The sequence below is a fragment of the Crocodylus siamensis genome, chromosome 8, assembly GCF_052110815.1.
Source record: "Crocodylus siamensis isolate JL-2025a chromosome 8, ASM5211081v1, whole genome shotgun sequence".
In the NCBI taxonomy this organism is placed as follows: domain Eukaryota; kingdom Metazoa; phylum Chordata; order Crocodylia; family Crocodylidae; genus Crocodylus; species Crocodylus siamensis.
The window spans coordinates 63,960,685-63,978,736 of record NC_143402.1 but is presented as its reverse complement, the minus strand read 5'-3'; the positions used below and the strand labels follow the sequence as shown (position 1 = coordinate 63,978,736).

General features: G+C 42.8%; 1 protein-coding gene across 2 annotated transcripts; it reads right to left on the bottom strand.

The window, feature by feature from the left end:
- Positions 1-236: 236 nt before the first annotated feature.
- Positions 237-18,052, bottom strand: CD7 (CD7 molecule). Of its 2 annotated transcripts, XM_090060488.1 has the most exons (6): positions 17,940-18,052; positions 8,096-8,440; positions 5,058-5,402; positions 4,335-4,456; positions 3,773-3,872; positions 237-583 (listed from the first exon to the last, which is right to left on the bottom strand). In XM_090060488.1, the coding sequence occupies exons 1-6, from the start codon at positions 18,010-18,012 to the stop codon at positions 579-581; spliced, it is 990 nt and encodes a 329-aa protein (XP_089916614.1). In that variant the 5' UTR covers positions 18,013-18,052; the 3' UTR covers positions 237-578. The 2 variants fall into 2 exon arrangements, with proteins under 2 accessions (XP_089916614.1, XP_089916613.1); XM_090060487.1 differs by lacking the exon at positions 237-583 and having other exon boundaries at positions 3,765-3,872.

Genomic DNA, 18,052 nt, shown 5'->3' with positions numbered 1-18,052 from the left:
GCCTTTGGCTTAGGGACTGACCATATCTCCTATCGGCTATGAAGTACTATGCAGTAGATATTTACACTGAAATCCATGTCTATTGCCGAAACGTGCTGAGTGTTCTGCATTTTTATTTCGTGATGTGAAAGGGGGAGGGGTGTTCAGCGTTGTGAATGGCAATACAGAACATGTGAAACAGCTTTGCTTTTACAAATATTTTATTGAAAATATATAACATGAAACAAACCCAACAATGTAAAAAGGTCCATCTGTTGCAATAAGAGCCAATGCTCAAAGCTTTTGTATTATGTTGATCTGGCAGGTATAACAACAGAGAAAAGCGCAGCAGTGATAATGTAACACTGCTGGTAGCCTTCACCATGTGCAAGTCAGTCAGCTGTGTACTAAGTAAGCCAATGCAGTTTGCTACTGGTACCTGGAACATGGAGAGCTATATTTTTGACTCCAGTAGTTTCTTCCTCAGTTCCTGCTGCAAAAGAAAACTTTCTAGGATTGTTTCTTATCAAGCGTATAAATGCTGCACTGCTACAATTATCCAAAAGTTCTCTTTCTGTTCATTTCCCCATCAGTTCACTTTAACCTGAAAAAAAAAATCAAATGCATAGTGGCAAACATGAAGATACTTTTTAGAGATCCCTGAAGAGTAGGAATTGCCTATTAGAAGTGGTTGGTAGTACAAGACTTGAATGTACTTTGTAGGGCTGTGCAAAATTTCACTAGCCGTTTCGTTTCAACCAATCTCGAGGTCAAAACAGTAAAATCAGAACAAAACAAAAGGCCATCGAAACAAAACGAGGGTAGTTGAAAAGTTTCAAAAGTCAAAACATTTCGACCACAGGCTGGGGATGGAAAGTCAGTCCAGCTGTGCTGACTTCCCATCCCCGGTACAAGATCCGGCAGGGGATGGGGACCATGTTTCAGATTGACCAATGTTTTATATTTTGCAAAGGATATGAAAGGCAGCAAGAGGCATAATTTCTCTGCCCTAGGTGGCTGTGATTGGAGGGGTAGTGGTGGTGGCTGGGCTGGCAGTGGCCACCATCCTTGTGCTCCTTCTCAAATCAGCACCCACTGCTGGTGCCCCGCTTACCCATCCCTATTTGTCCTCCTGTGAGGCATTAACTATTATAGATGCATTTTTCCAGACACATATTTACATAGTTTGGTTGTGCAATTCAATCTGAAATACACATTAAACACTCAAAAAGCCTATTACAGAGTTGCAGTACAGCATGCCCCTGCATGGCTGGCTAGCTAATAATGAGTCACTCCAATAAGAAAATGAAGATTTTCACTCTTTCCTAACTGAATGCACAGGCATCTTTCTCCTTGTGTTGGCCAGATACTTGCAGAGGCATTCAATCAGCCTTTTTCCCCAGAGAGACTACTTGTCACCAGCTCAAAGGACAGATGGTTTCATCTCTCCTCACACCTACTAAATGAGCTCTTGCAATACTGCATTTCCTGCAAACAAGACCTGCCTTAACTTTTCCTCTTAAAAGGGAAAAAATTGCCTTCAAAAGCTGCCAGAACAGATTTTCTCCCTTGCGCTCTCTCTTCTATATCACTTCATAATTAAACCACAGAAGTAGCAAAAGTTTTCATAAATGGCTGGGATACCTGTGGTCTGACACTAAGATGTGGGGGGATGTGGGTGCACTAGAAGGGTGCAATAGGCTACAAGCTGACCTTGACAGGTTGCAACGGTGGGCGGATGAGACTAGGATGGGGTTTAACACTGATAAGTGCAAGGTGTTGCACATGGGGAGGAAGAACCGGCACCACACTTACAGGTTGCCCTTCTTGCCAGCACGGAGACGGAAAAGGATCTTGGAGTCGTCATTGACTCCACGATGAACATGGGCCAGCAGTGTGGGGAGGCAGTCAAGAAGGCCAACCGTACCCTGTCATGCATCCACAGATGCATCTCGAGCAGGTCCAGGGAGGTGATCCTCCCCCTCTATGCGGCACTGGTCAGGCCACAGCTGGAGTACTGCGTCCAGTTCTGGGCGCCACACTTCAAGAGGGACGTGGACGATATGGAAAGAGTCCAGAGGAGGGCCACTCACTCGTATAATCAGGGGTCAGCAGGGCAGGCCTTATGAGGAGAGGCTACGGGACCTGAACCTGTTTAGCCTCCACAAGAGAAGGTTAAGGGGGGACCTTGTGGCCTGCTACAAACTGGTCAGGGGGGATCAGCAGGTATTGGGGGAGTCCCTGTTCCCCCGTGTGCTGCCAGGAGTGACCAGGAATAACGGTCACAAGCTGGCGGAGGGTAGGTTTAGACTAGATATTAGGAGGCGCTACTTCACAGTCAGGGCGGCTAGGGCCTGGAACCGGCTTCCAGGGGAAGTGGTGCAGGCTCCTAGCCTGGGGATTTTTAAAAGGAAGTTAGATGAGCACCTTGCCGGGGTCATCTGACCCCGGTGCTCTTTCCTGCCAAGGCAGGGGGTTGGACTAGATGATCTACCTAGGTCCCTTCCGACTCTAGCTACTATGAAACTATGACACTCAGAAGTGCTGAGCATCCCCAGCTACAAGCAGAAGGGAGCCTGGGGGAGCCCTAAACACCTCTGAAGTGTACCCTGCTCTAAAACTGAAACGTAGCATTGAGGGGAAAAGTGCCCTCCCCCTTTAAAAACCAAGTCCAAGAGCACTTTCTTCAGTAAAATGCAAAATAAAAGCCTGACTCCATTGGTTTTTACCCTCTCCCTTCCTAAAGACTGGAAAGCTCAAACCTCAGGCAAGTCCCAGATCTTGAGTCTGCCCTTATCTGCTTATCTCCTTACACCTCACTTACATCCTAAAACTTCCTGCAGCACCCCTCTAACTGCATCACTAATCAAAGAATCCTAGCCTTCCTGCTAGTACCTGAAGCAAGACCAGTAACATAGGTTATAGGGGCAACTTCATTTCTGTGGAACTTTGACCAACTTACATGGAATGGCATCAAGTATGAATCTAGCACTTGAATATATGTTTCCATGTCAGAAAGGTTTTGAATAATATTGCCATGCAAATTCTCTCCTGTTGAATGTTTAGCCCCTCTTACCTGCTCTAGATATTTTGTTGCAAATGCTGAATTTCATGCATACATGCAGCCATTTATATATCTATGGTTTTATAAAGCTGGACATAGCCATGTCAGTTGGAAATTAACTAGAAGGCAGGATTGGGGTGGGGGGGCGTGTTGCAACCTTGCTTGAGCTGAAGCACCTGATTAAGTGAGCTCAACTCATGAAAGCTTGTGCTATAGATTGAGCGATCTACAGCGACACTTACACCTGCACCTATATACATACACTTTGGTTAGCTGAGGCTGCAAGTCTACCCTGCCTTCTTTATAAAGATACCCAAGACCTTAGTAAGCCTGTACCTCCCAATGACCACAACAGGATCTCTCACACTCTCTCACTTCCTATGTTTGAGGCATGTGTGTGCTGCTAATCCAAAGAGCAAGACTATGTATATATTGTGCAAGTGGAATATGCACTTCAGGAATTAATACCACCAGCCCCAGTACACACTTATTTGCACAGATGCACCAATTTCTCTAAACCTTCTATAAACAAAATAGTTCTGAAATCGTGGATTATAAGATTGATCAAGATAAGAAAAATAGCATAGGAAAAAAATGGGTTTTTTTAAGAATAGAAGTCAGTTCCAGTGCAATATGACTTGCAGTGCTGAAAAGCAAGGAGTCCTTAATGAGACATGGAACAGGAACTGTTGATGTGTGCATACTTCCAGCTGTCAGGAACCTACTTACAATTATCATAAGGGTTGTCTGTGGTTGTCACTCGGTATGTACGGCTGGAGGCCATATCTTCATAAACTGCGTTTGGTTCTTTTTGGAAGTATTTCTTCATCTACAAAACAAAGCAGGCAGGCATTCAGGATTTTTTTTAATATTCATTAGGGACTCAAGTCCTTAGGGAACTTTTGACTTTAACTCCTTGCTTGTGCAGTGCATCCAAGACATTCTGTGACACTAATTGCATACGCTGTCTGACATCAATGGGTGCAGGGAATTTCCTGTTAAGGAGTTGTTTAAAGAGCCTCAGGCAAACTTTTGACAGTATTTTTTTGGCACAAAAATGTGTGGGACAGTCCCTGCCCCAAAAATTTTACAGTGTAACAACAGACATGACATTAGAGGGGAAGTCAACAAAAAGAGTGATGGGAAATGAGCTTAGGAAGATAAGGATATCTTGTTTTTATGACTTCATATTTTTTTAAAGTCCATATAAAATATTTGGCTTTGCTAGCAGGGATTAGTCTTATTTGCCAAATCTAAAGTATATCAAGAATTTGAGTAGAGGCATACTTACATTGACACGTGGCAAGATACAGCCAACTAGGGAAATCAAGGTCAACCCCAAGGAGACAAGGACATAGGGCAACCAGGAAGCCAGCATACAACCAGCACTCTTCATTTGCGTGTGTGACGCACCTGAGGAGTCAATATGACAACTTCATTGTGAGAAACATTTTGCATAGCTCTTCTGATCCAGGAAACTAAAAGGTCAAAGGTATTTAGTCTGAGCAGAGTTACCATTGCCATTCCCTTGGCTCTACTGCAATCATACCCAACTGGTTACTAATGAAGCTATTTGTGTGATTTTCTCTCTTAAAGGGAAAAAGATGTAGGCATCATTCTTACGATGCTGATTGCCCAGTACAATCATGATCAGGGATCAGTGCTCTGTATGAAGCAATAAGCAATAATTTTAATATAAAATGGAGAACAAGTGTTTAGATGAAGAGAGAGAACTCCTGCTGAAAATACCGATACTTTTCTCAAGAAGGGCAGACTGTTCAGACACATTAGATCTACACTTTAAAGATCTACCACACCCTCAGTTTTTTGTCCACTTTGGATTTAAAAGACTTTCCAACACTTAGGTAGTGTTGGAGAGATGTTGTAGACATGATGGTCTTGTCTAAGAGTACTCCAACCCTGCAGTTGCTCCAGTAGAAGACATCACCCACAAAAACCCTTGCCCTTTCCAACATATATTTATTTTTTAGTTAAAGAGGAGAAAGCACAGTACCTGTAACCACCACGATGGTACTTGTTTCTTTCGCAATATAGGGACTGGGAGTAAGCACAGCACTAACACATACATATACATCTGTATCATTTGGCTGTAGCCCTTGCAGAGTTATTGTCCTGTTGTTTGGTGGACCCGAGTACTCAATGCGATTGGTGAATGCCGAAGAGATGGCTGCAGCTCCATTATTTGGAATATGAATCACTGTCTTGGGATCTACATATTGTCTCATCAAGTAGACCTCTACATCCTTCCCCTTAGTTTCTGTCGCACACATTATATTGATGGAGTCTCCTTCCTGGCCACTGATAGGGGCTTCCAACTTTTCAGTAATTTTATTTTGATCTAAAACCGAGAAATTCAAAGACAATTACCTTGATGGAGTTTAGCTAGAAGTAGAGTGACACCCCCCCAACCATACAAATAACAACTACAAATTTCTAAACATTTACAGCGTCCATGAAGCACTGAAGCCAGTAGAGATTCTCTGCAAGGCTTCTGGAATTTAAACAGACTTGCAGGGCTGTCTCAGCTCAGCAGCGAGGCCTCTTCAGTGTCCCTCCCCAAAACCTAACATAGGAAGGATGGGCCTGTGACTTAGTCATTTTTGGCTTCAACACCTCTCCCTGGGCTTTCAGTTATATTACAGCCTTAGAGCTTTTCTATACAGAAGTACTTTAGAAAATTAAAACAAATTATGTAAAGCTATGAAGCTAATGTGCTTAGGTTAAGGCATATTAGACTCCTCTCTGAATATTTCCATTCACCAGTAAACTAGTCTCAGTTCTGCCTTGGAAAATTAAGCTACTGTGAACTGAGGCAAACGTATGTCTGAATGAGATAACCAGTGCATTCACGTAATGCAATAATATTAACAAGGATATGGAAAAGAGACCCAAAAAAGAGATACAGAATTAATTTAGAATATTTAGATACACTCTAGAGTACAGCCAGTTTATCTGAATACATCAAGTTGGCAGGGGCTGATGAAATACACCCTAAAGTACCTGAGATACAGCTAGCTGAAAATCTCTGAACCATTAGTGATTAGCTTGGAGAACTGATGAAAGACCGTGTAGGTCCCAGAAGAAAGAAGACACACATAGTACCTGTTTTTTAAAATGTGGAAACAGTGGAGCATGGACAGTCAACATAACTTTGATTCCCAGAAACATATTAAAACAAATTGTTAAATAATCAATTGATAAGCACTTGTGGGAAAACAACACTATAAAAAACAGCCAGAATTAAGTAACAAAGTCCAAAATATATCAAACCAAAATAATGTCCTTTGACAGGGTAACTAACCTAATGGATTAGAAAGAAGCTGTAGATATAATATACCTTGACTCTCACAAAGACTTTTGACACTGTGCCACATCACACTCTCATTCATAAATTAGAGAAATACTGTCTGGATTACCATGCAGATGCACAACTCCTTGGACAACAAAAAAAATCTCTATAGGAGTATCATCAGCGTTTGCTCTCAAGGTTCTTCCATGTGCCCAGTCCTAGTCAGTACTTTCATTGATGATGGATATGATAGACTAGAGAGTACCTTTATTAAATCAGTGCATGACACCAGGGCTAGGTACAGACATTCAAAAAGCCCAAAGCAGAATCAATCTAAGTTATGCAGTTTCCTGTAAGTGGCATAGTTTACATCGGTAGCAAACAGAACACACATTTGCCCTTTGGTGTGAGAGGCAGGGGGAAAAAGTAAACCAGGTTCGGCCATTTTTAAATCAGTCTACGTGTGCCGAACTTCTGTTCTGTTACAGGTATAGACTGATTTCCAATCACTTATACTAGTAAACGTGAAATGTCTGTACCTGGCCCAAGGTAACAGCAGTTTCAAACATTTTGGAGGACTAGAGCAAAATCTAAAATGATGCTGAAAAACTGGAGAAATAGTCTGAAATCAGCAAGATGTAATTTCATAAACAGGTATTTAAATACTACTACTAGGTGTGAGAATGGAGAATAAAGAATGACTGGTGAGGCAGCCATTTAGAAAGGGGCTTGGAGGTTATAAGTCAACAAGATGAAGCTGTTGGGAAAAAAAAAAAATCTCTTGCTGGGACGTATCAACAAGTGTTGTATGTTAGCTACCGACAGTAGTTATTCTGGTCTATGTGGTATTGAAGACGAGAGAATTGTATCGTTTTGTACATTGCCCATTAAGAAAGCTGTAGACAAGATAGAGAACTTACAGACAAGCAGCAAAACTTACGAAAGGTTTAGAAAACCTGACTTATATAAGGAAAGACTGAAGGGCTTGGCTTGATGTCGTTTAGCAAAGAAAAGACTAAATGGCAATATGGCAACAGTTTTCTAATGTGTTAATAGCTGTTATGAGAAGGATGCCATGCTTTGTTTCTGACAAATCTGTGTTGGCTGCCTTTTATTATCAGTCTGTAGTTGACTTTCTGGAACTAATTTCTGGTATCAACCAACGATGGTTGGAACCAGGGACAGTATGATAGGGGATGGATCATTCTAGACGTACACTGTTCACGTTCTCCCTCTATAGCATCTATTATTGGCCACTGTTGCAACAGGATCCTGGGCTAGATGAATAATTGATCTCACCCATTATGTCACTTTTTAGATTTGATTATCTATGTATTGTACTTCTACTGTTTTTGACAAATACTGTGTTGAAAACTTTCAGAATAAACAAGCTGCTGGTATTTTAACCACAATTTCATCTATATCTCCAGAGGGAACCTGTAGTTAAAAGCTTCCAAGTAGGATGCTCTTTTATGAGTGTATGCAGGAACACTCCTTTCAAGAGGTGCTTACATACAAAACACAACACCACCAGAGAAAGTAATAAAGACTAAATGGCGGGGGAGGGGAATGGAGTTATCCCTTTTTAAATTTCCCCCATGATAGTTCCAAGTACCAACAAAACCCCCCGATAATTTAACCATCTGCCAGACTCTCCATTTTGTGCCCATTTTCAAGTTAATTAATTTGTATTTAACTTCAGTTCTTTGTTTCTCATTGAGAATAGAAAAAAAGCAGAGTACCTGTAACTATTACTAAGGTGCCTGTTCCCTTCGCAGCTGGGAGGTCAGCACCATGCATGACACCAAGGCAGTAGTATAAACCTGAATCACTTTGCCGTAGCTGCTGCAGGGTTATTGTCAAGTTTTTTGCTGGTCCTGAGGCCTCAATACGACCATTAAAGTTGGGAAAGGGTCGATTTCCATCCTTTGAAACATAAGTCACTTTCTCGTCTGCTGCACGACCTCTCATCAAGTAAACCCCTTCTTCTTTAGCCTCAGTTTTTAACAAGCAAGTCATCTTGATGGAAGCTCCTTCAGGGACACGGATAAAGGGTGGTGACTGTTCAATAATTGTCTTCTTTGCCTCTAAAAAACAGGAAATTCAATTAAATTTATATCCCTGAAGACTTTTTTGTCTTCAGTACCCTTTCAAAGTTGGAATGGCACTTCCCATCCATATAAACCAACAAGCACCATACTCCTAAAAGCTCATAGCCTGCATGAAGTTCTGCAGCTATACAGATGATCTGGGAGGCTCCAGAAATTTAGACAGAATTGCAGCTCTGTCTAGGTTCAGCCAGGAGATCTCTTCAGCATAACCCCCACCCTGTGTCCCTCCCCTTCCTGCCTCCCCCACCATTTACCAATTTACGACTGGGACAGTGTGACTGACTTAAAACCATCTTGGTTATCCCCAGCCTCCATATCTCCATGGTTGCCAGCACTGTGTTATGACCCTACAGCCTGTCTATACAATGATATACTGCAAAGCCAATATAAATGAACTAAAGTTATGGGGCCAATTTAAGGCAGGTTTACCCCCAGAGATGGATGTTTTCATTCACAGCCAAAGTGGCCTTCCTTCATGAAGTATGAGAGCACCTGTATGGGGATTTAATAGGCTTTAACTTCACAACTTTAGTCAAGTCATATTAACTGTTCTTAGAAAAGGATCTCCTATAAATCTCAGATCACTCCCTAATTTGCCCTATAACCTTCCTTTAGTTCACTCCTCATCTCTGTGCCTCAGTTTTTCTACTACAGTCCTATAAATATTTAATAAATAATAACCCATTTTGCACATTTTCACACTGGCTTTATCTTCTTTGGGGACTGACTGCAGGTCTGTGAACTGTTTTGTCTGACTGGGGACTTTCTTCAATGAATTTCAGCAAAGAATGCAGGATGGTATTCACTTCCTCCATCTCAATGCAGTAATGAGGAGATACATAATTTAGAAATGAAACTGTTAAGCAAAAAATTAAAAGGCTCTATGGCAGCATCAAAAGTAGGAGGAAAACCAAGAAAAGCCCAGTTCTATTATTTAGTAGAGAAGGAAAACAAATAATCAATGAAAGAAAGAAGGCTGAAGTATTAAATCCGTTTTTTTGATTCAGACTTTAAAAATGAGGTTAATTGTGACTAGGCCTGTGTGAGTCGGCAGCAATCTGCTCTGGCTTCAGATCAGTCCACTTCAGATGGCAGCGACCCAGTCCAGAGCGCCGGACCAGGTTTCCGCCTCCATCCGGCCAAAGAGGCTCCGAAGCTTCAGAGTCGCCACAGAGATCCAGCCATAGGGTATAATGGGGAATCAATGAAATATCTATAACTTTGTTGGGTTTTGTCCAATTTGGATGAAATTTTCAGGGATGGTAGACTCTGCAAAGAGCATAAAGCCTGCCACATTTCAAGAAGATCGGTGCAGGGGTTTGGGGGAACTACTCCTCAAGCTGTGGTCAAGCAAAACTCGTGCCATGGGTGACACTGCGTGTGCTAAGGCGCAGCGGGTGACAGCTGCAGGGATGGTGGCCCCTGCTGTGGCCACGAAGACTGCCAGCTGTGGAGGAGATCGGTACGTGGGGGTTCTGGGGCCCTGCACCCCTAGCTGCTGACAGGCAAAACTCATGACATAGGTGACACTGTGTGTTAAGACACAACGGGGTGAAAGCTGCAGGCTTGCTAGCCCCTGCTGTGGCCATGACACCTGCCAGCTGGCAAGGAGATCGGTGCAGGGCTTCTGGGTTCTGGGCCCCTGCACCTCTGGCTGCTGAGGGACACAACTTGTGACATGGGTGCTTGTGGGACTGACAGTCTCTGTCTTGGGGCAGTTGATTGTCTGTATTGATTCTTTCCACTCCTTAGCCTCATTTTGTAGGTGCTAATTGATGGCAATGAACTGGCTACCTTAGCTAGGTCCTGTGTATTGAGCTGGTCCCTGAGTGAATCATGACTGACTGGTAACTGGTAACACGGTAGCTTAGCAGCCAGGCCTGCAGTAGTGTCTCCCACGCCCCAAGACCGAGACAGTCAGTCCCACAAGCACCCATGTCACGAGTTGTGTCTGTCAGCAGCTAGGGGTGCAGGGCCCCAGAACCCCCCTGCACTGATCTCCTCAACAGCTGGCAGGCTTCATGGCCACAGCAGGGGCCACCATCCCTGCAGCACCTTAAACACAAACAGGGTCACCCATGGCACAAGTTTTGCTTGTCCGCAGCTTGAGGTCCAGTTCCCCACAAACCCCTGCACCAATCTGCTTGAAACTTGGCAGGCTTTGTGGCCTCAGCATAGGCTACCACCCCAACAGTTTTGACCCCCTCATGTTGTAACACGTAGACATGACAGGAGTTTCACTTTCAAGAATTTGGGGTACAGTTCCCCCAAAACCCCTACACTGATCTTCTTGAAACTTGGAAGACTTCATGCTCTCTGCAGAGTCTACCATCCCTAAACATTTCATCCAAGTTGGACAAAAAACAGAAAAGTTACAGATATTGTATTTTCTCCCCCATTATACCCTACAGCCATATCTCCGAACCAATTCAGGAAGCCTAACGAAGCCAGCGCTTCGACCCAGATATGCTGCTTGAGACCCCAAAGCATCCCAAGCTTTTCCATATCGAACCTCTGTCCAAAGCCTCGCACAGCCCTAATTGTGACCATATACATAACACAATTATTTTCATCAAGGGAAGAATGCTGCAGGCCAGAAGAGAGAAACAACAGATTACAGAGTGTTTAGATAATTTGCTGAGATCAAGTTGGCACTTAAGGAAAAACTAAGTTAAACAGGATGCATCTACACATGCTTCTGATTGGATAGTGGTTACTGCGCAGTCCTGGCAGTGCACGGGTCATTTCTGGATGGCTGCTCCAAGTCAGTTTTGGATGGGAGGTATCTGTGAAACACTTGTTTTAGGTATTGTGTGAAGTAGTGTTCATTGCTTATGAGTTACATTCTTCTCTCTCTGCCAGTATTAAATGCTTGCCATATTGCCTTAGGATGTGATTTTTTCTGATAGTGTTTTCTTTCAGATAAGTTGAAAAATCCAGACAGTCTGAATATTTATAGTATCTAGCCATCCCATGGTACTTTTCTGAAAGCAGGATGTTCAATCCAAGCCATAGCAATGGGAGAGAATAGACCCTTCCTAACAGAATTTCCTTGGAAGCCTTAATGGGACGTGGTCATTTCTCCACATCAGAAATGTCTTCATCACAGAACTACTGTGCCAGGCAGCAGTGAACCTAACCATGCCTTGCTGCTGTGCTCCCACTGGAAGCAGGGTAGCTGCATTTCCACAGCACTGCCAGCAAGCTAATCAAAAGCTTAGATTTATACAATCAAGAGTCATCTGGACCAACCACCTATGCAGGAATTCAGGAATGCTACTCCTAAGTCCGCCCTGCCCGATGCTTATTCAGCCTTCTCTTGAAAGCATCCAGTGAAGAAGATTCCACAACTGCCCTGGGCAAACTACTATAGGTTCTTGCATACAACACATACCTTTCCACCCAAAACCAGCTGATGAAAATTGAGGTGCATATAATAAGCGAGAAATAAAGTAAAAGCAGATTCTGTCACATATCATAGAAGGCTGGAAAAGAACAACGTTAGGATCAGTCTTTTAAAAGTGGAAAATGGAGGAGACAGGAAATAATAGCCTGAGGAGCCAAGTCATTCTGCTGCTGGGGCTCCCAGGGAAACTTGGTGGCAGCAGAGCTGTGACAGCATTGCCACCACTCCTCCAACACCATATTTTGGGATGTGGGGAGTCCTCAGAGCAGATGACATAGCCCTGTATGTGATCTCTTCAGATATGTGAATAGTATTGTCTGGAGAGAAATACTTAACTCAATCATTACCATTTTGCCCAATCCCGGCCTTATTAAAAAAATACAAAAATACATTCTTATCAAATAGTGTAGGTCATACAAACAGTAAAATGATAAAACTGAACACACTTTAACATTAGCTACAAATCATACATTATTAAATATCTGTATGACACTCCATGAACAAACCAACATTCCTGCTTTTGGGATAGGTTCATGTCTCTGACACAGATTCATTTTTAAGTATTCTTGGTTTATGGTTATTGATTATATACATCCACCTTGCAGTAATTTTATCTAGCACATTTTTCCAGTTTGCATACGAGAAGGTCAACACAAGGAAGCGGTCAGTAAGGCTAACTGCACCTTGTTGTGCATCTACAGATGCATCACAAGCAGGTCCAGGGAGATGATTGCTCTTCTCTGTGCAGCATTGGTCAGGCCGCAGCTGGAGTACTGCATCCAGTTCTGGGCACCGCACTTCAAGAGGCATGTGGCTAGCATTGAGAGGGTCCAGAGGAACATGGTCAAGGGGCAGTGGGGCAGGCCCCAAGAAGTGAGGCTAAGGGGCCTGAACCTTCAGCCTCCACAAGACAAGGCTGAGGGGGGGGGATCTAGTGGCCATTTACAAACTCACCAGGGGGACCAGCAGGAATTGGGGGAGGCTCTTGTTCTCCCAGGCACCACCCAGGGTTACTAGGCTTAACAGCCACAAATTGTTAGAGAGAGGGTTCAGGCTGGACTACAGGAGACATTGCTTTACAGTAATGAGGGCTGCCAGGCTCTGGAATGGGCTCCCAAGGGAGGTGGTGCTCTCTCCTACCTTGGGGGTCTTCAAGAAGAGGCTGGACATATATTTGGCTGGGGTGATATGACCCCAGCACCTGTTCCTTCCCAGGGCAGCAGGTCAGACCTGATGATCTGTTTAGGTCCCTTCCAACCCTAAGCACAATGATAAGGTCACACTGCACTTTATCAAAACCTTATTAGATCCAGTACACTGTGTCCACTCAATTCCTTTCATCCCTTTGATATGATCTCCCACAACATTCTCGCAAGCAAGCTAAGGAAGTATGGGTTAGATGAATGGACTGTAAGGTGAATTGAGAACTGGCTGGAACATCAGGCTCAGAGGGTAGTAATAAATGGTTCCATGTCTAACCAGCAGACAGTATCAAGTGGAGTGCCCCAGGGTCAGTCCTGGGGCCAGTTTTGTTCAATATCTTCATCAACAACCTGGAAGATGGCATAGATTGCACCCTCAGGAAGTTTGTGGATGATACCAAGCTGGGAGGAGGAGGAGTAGATACGCTCAAGGGTAGGGCTAGGATTCAGAGAGACCCAGACAAATTGGAAGATTGGACCAAAAGAAATGTCACAAGGTTCAATAAGGACAAGTGCAAAGTCCTGCACTTAAAGTGGAACAATCCCACGCTGGGAGCTGATTGACCAAGCAGCAGCTCTTCAGACAATTATCTGGGGACTACAAACAGAATATGTGCCAACAGTGTGCCCTTGTTGCCAAGAATGCTAATGGTAGAGTAAGCTGCATTAGAAGAAGCATTGCCAACAGATCAAAGGAAATGATTATTTCCCTCTGTTCAGCACTGGTGAAGCCATAACTGGAGTACCGTGTCCAGTTTTGGGACCCCCGTTAGAGAAAGGATGTAGCCAAATTGGAAAGAAACCAGTGGAGGGCAATAAAAATGGTTAGAAGGCTGAGGAATATGTTGTATGTGGAGAGGCTATTGGGCTTATTTAGTCTGGAGAAGAGAAGACTGAGTGGGGATTTAATAGCAGCCTTCATCTAGCTGAAGGGGGGTTCCAAAGAGGATGGAGCCAGACTGTTCTCAGGGGTGGCAGATGATGGAAAAAGGAGCAAAGGTCTGAAGTTGCAGCAAAGGAAGTTTAGGTTAGATATTAAGGAAAACACTCTCATAAGAAGAGTAGTCAAACACTGCAAGAGGCTACCCAGAGAGGTAGTGGAATCTCCACCCTTACAAGTTTTTAGGACCTGGTAGACAAAGTCCTGGCTGGGATGATCTAGTTGGGGATGGTCCTGCTTTCAGCAGGGGGTTTGACTAGGTGACTCCTGACGTCCTTTCCAACCCTAACTTTCTATGATTCATTCACCCAACTAGATGATTTGTCTAAGGAGGTGATCCAGTTGCTTTGGCATGATTTGTTCTTAACAAATTTATGCAGGATGCTTGTGATCTCCTCCAAACATTCACAGATCATAGTCTTTATAAGTTACTCCAGTAACTTCCTGGGTGTTGAAGTCAGCCTAAGTGGCCTGTAATTCTCTGCCTTCCTTTTCTCTGTTTTAAAGATAGGATTTATGCTGGCTTATTTGACCACTGCTATCTGGCACAGTCAGTTTATGGTGTCGATATGTACCTATTTATTCTAAAGGGGAGTAATATTCCTGTGTGCTGCTAAACAGCTGCCTTACTCCACATCACAGTTTGATGCATTTCGAGATGGGTGACACAATACCTAAACCAGACTCTGACCTACAGAGGCATTTCCAAATCTGGCTTTTCCCAATGTGGAGCTTGGGAAAATTCATCTGCCCATTCTCTATAGATATTAGGAAGCTGCAGAGCGCTGGGTCAAAGGGAGGAGGAAAAGAAGAAAAAGCTTTTCATTTTTTGCACCATTCAGAAGCCACATTATGGCAAGCTCAGTTTATGGCAATCAGTTGCAAATGAGGCATTTCAGGCTTCCTAGAGCTTCTGGAACCAAGATAAACAAAACAAATCCAAACTACTGAATTTGGCTAAGATGTGATCCCTGAACTCAGATTGAAACTCAAGGAATGAGAGTGTGGAACAAACTAGGAGGGAGATGTGCAAACATCAATATAGCAAAACCTACCAACAAACCACTTTTAAATTAAACCCTTGTAATTTCGCACAGCTCATCTTAATAATCCTATGTGATGATTCATTCCAGAACCAGACAAATGTCTGCAGCAAACAGGTTCTCTAGAGACCTTGCAATCTCTTCTTCTAAAGAGAGAAAATGTACTTTAAAAGGTTTCTTTGACATTTGGCTTTTGTCTTGGCTTATTCACCCTCATGTGCATACATTACAGCTGTTCTATCCATTTACATACGTAAAAGAATGTAAGATGGATTTAAAAATGTGAATATGGTATTGTTTGCCAAAAGTGTTTGTGCTGAATGAGACTTCAAGGGAGCTATTAGGGCTGTGTGAAATTTCACCACTGTTTCATTTCAACACTGTTTTGAGCTTGAAACAGCAAAATCAACACAGTCTCAAAATGAAACAAGGCCAGTCAAAACATTTCGAAAGTTTCCCCTGCCTGCACCAGCCTGGGTATCCAGCAGCTTGAAGCCTGGTGGAGGCGGATAGGGTACGGTTCATGGGCTGTGCTTTGCCTCCTACTGGCTCAGCTCCCAGGGTGGTGGCAGCAGCAGCCTCTTGCCCACACCCCTGGGAGGGGTGCAGGCTCTGCCGGGCTCCTGCCCAGGGTGCAGGCCCCGATCTGCCTACGATCAGGAGAGGCTGCTCCTCCTCCAATTTTGCACTTCCTATTATAGCCTGGGCGAAATATTGAAACTTCAGTGATCGATACGTCAAAAAAACTGTTGTTTCGACGAGACGGAAGGGAACGGTACTTTTGAAACAAAACACTGATCCATTGAACTGCCAAAACACCAGGCGGCATAGGTATTGGAGTAGCTTTTCTAACCAAAGACGACAGAATGGCTGGGGAATCCAACAGTAATGCAGGAAAAGCAGGACATGTGTGTGTATATATGTGTATGTGTGCCCCTGGTGTAAATATGTAAGATCCAGTGAATTTGAAGTCAATGAAGGTTTCACTATCAACCTGTTCCGCGTGGAGAACAAACCAGACCTCAAGACCAGACTTCATAGGGCAGGGGGAGGCAACATTTTTGGGCAGAGCGCCAAAAGCACACACAAACTTGACTTGTAAAACGTTAGTGTGCTAGGGGCAGACAGTGGGGGAGTTGCAAGAGCCTGATCCTTGTTGTGGCAGTGCAGCCCCAGCCCCTTCCCCACCATCCACGTCAAGCAAAACGTTGCTGCATGTCATGCTCTGGCACCTGTGCCGGAGGTTGTCTACCCCTGTTATAGAAGATTGTTCTGCAAATTCAGGCTAGTGAAGTCTCTCTCCTCATCTTGGGAAGTGACCTACAGAGGAAAGATTTTGATTCATAGTTTCTCCTGTTTACCCAAACCCTTTATTTTATGTGCCTAGCAGGGAAAACAGAATTATTTTAAAAAACCCATAGTTTATCCATGTGTGTAAGACAGAAACTGATGTTCCCTTACCTCCGAGAAACTAAACTACATACCAGCTCACCAGTCCTTCCCACCACCAGCCTATTAGTTATTATCAACCATTTTATGGCTTTTCCTTGAAGGTGGGTAAAGAAAGAGTGAAGAAAGAGAAATTTCATGACAGCAAGTGCTGACTTTTGGTCACACTGATTCAGAGGACTAAAATACTGTGTAATCCTTAGCATTTGGGCCTTTAGCAGATATTCTGCAGGTCCCCACAATATCAGAAATGTTAATACAATTCATTATTCACCTGAAAAATTGTGCCTGCAGATGTATTATTTCTTACCTGTTCATTGCTAGTCTCTGTCCATTCTGGAAGTAGACACAAGGCTATGTGATGTAGCTGATCAATCCAAGTAAGAAAGAAACAATACAGTGGCAAAATGACTGGTCTGCAACTGGTAAACAGTCTGAAAATAATTTGTCCGAACTGTTTTGAGAGCTCTTAAGAATTATATTTATATATTGGCACCAGTTACTGAATAACTTTGTTAAGAAAAGCAACTATATTTGTGCCAAATATTATTTATAACAAATCATCCAACTGACTGTATTACAATTTATCATTCAGGCATTTTGGTCTGTAGAGAGCTGCCTTTATCGTCATGTGTAATTCAGGAAGACAAAGCAGGAAGATTATGGAAAATAAACATTATCTTCCTAGGAATCATAACCAAGAACCTTTTTATGTTTCAAATTCTTATAGATGATCACTTCAAATATGATCACTTTTCCCCTGGCTATGACTCAGGTTGGTGCAATAAATAAAATTACAACCTGTTAATAGCTATAACAGAGTGACATTAATATCAAGCTCTGATTTGTCTTCACTAATATGTTCCCAATTGTGTTGCGCTTTTAACTGATGATCAAAATTAGTATCATTTACTGAACTGATTATCAACTATTTTTTATATTTTTATCCTATAGTATCAGCCAATCCCGACCTAAAGTAAGCAATCTTTACATTATTTGTCCAAGCTACTTGATGAATAATTATTTTGTAGAAATCTGTTAGTCCCAGGACAATTTTTAAATTATTCTCTAGATTACACCATTGCTGGCTATGTTCTGCAGTTTTTACTGCATAAACAAGTTAAGTTACTAGGAAAAGGCTCACACTTCTTTTGCTATTAAATAGTATTTGGGTGGAAAAAGCATACCAAGTTAAACTTATCCTTACTGTATAATTCTTCTACTTATTCTTATTGTTCATTTTTTTTCTTCCTCCATCTTAAAAATCCTTTTCCTGAAGTTAAAAAAAAAGACACACAAATTCACTGCAACAACTAAATTATGCCTGCTTATATTTATGGTGGATTTGACCCGTTTCATTTCAAGACACAAAAGAAAAACAACACAGAAGCACAGAGAATCAAGTGAGATGGAATAGTGAATATCAAGTACATACCATTCTGAACTGGGAAACATAAGAGAAGTAGAAACGAGAGACATAAAAACGAAACAATTGACGTCCGGACCATTTTCCCAGATCAGCCTAGTTCTTGATCTTCGTTACGTCAA

Bases quoted from the DNA above. Each gene is read 5' to 3' on its own strand.
- CD7 (XM_090060487.1), bottom strand. From the start codon at position 18,012: ATGGTCCGGACGTCAATTGTTTCGTTTTTATGTCTCTCGTTTCTACTT. The intron at 4,457-5,057 runs GTACTGTGCTTT...TTGACTCCTCAG, and splicing joins TACCATCGTGGTGGTTACAG to GTGCGTCACACACGCAAATG. The intron at 3,873-4,334 runs GTAAGTATGCCT...TTTGTTTTGTAG, and splicing joins GTATCTTGCCACGTGTCAAT to ATGAAGAAATACTTCCAAAA.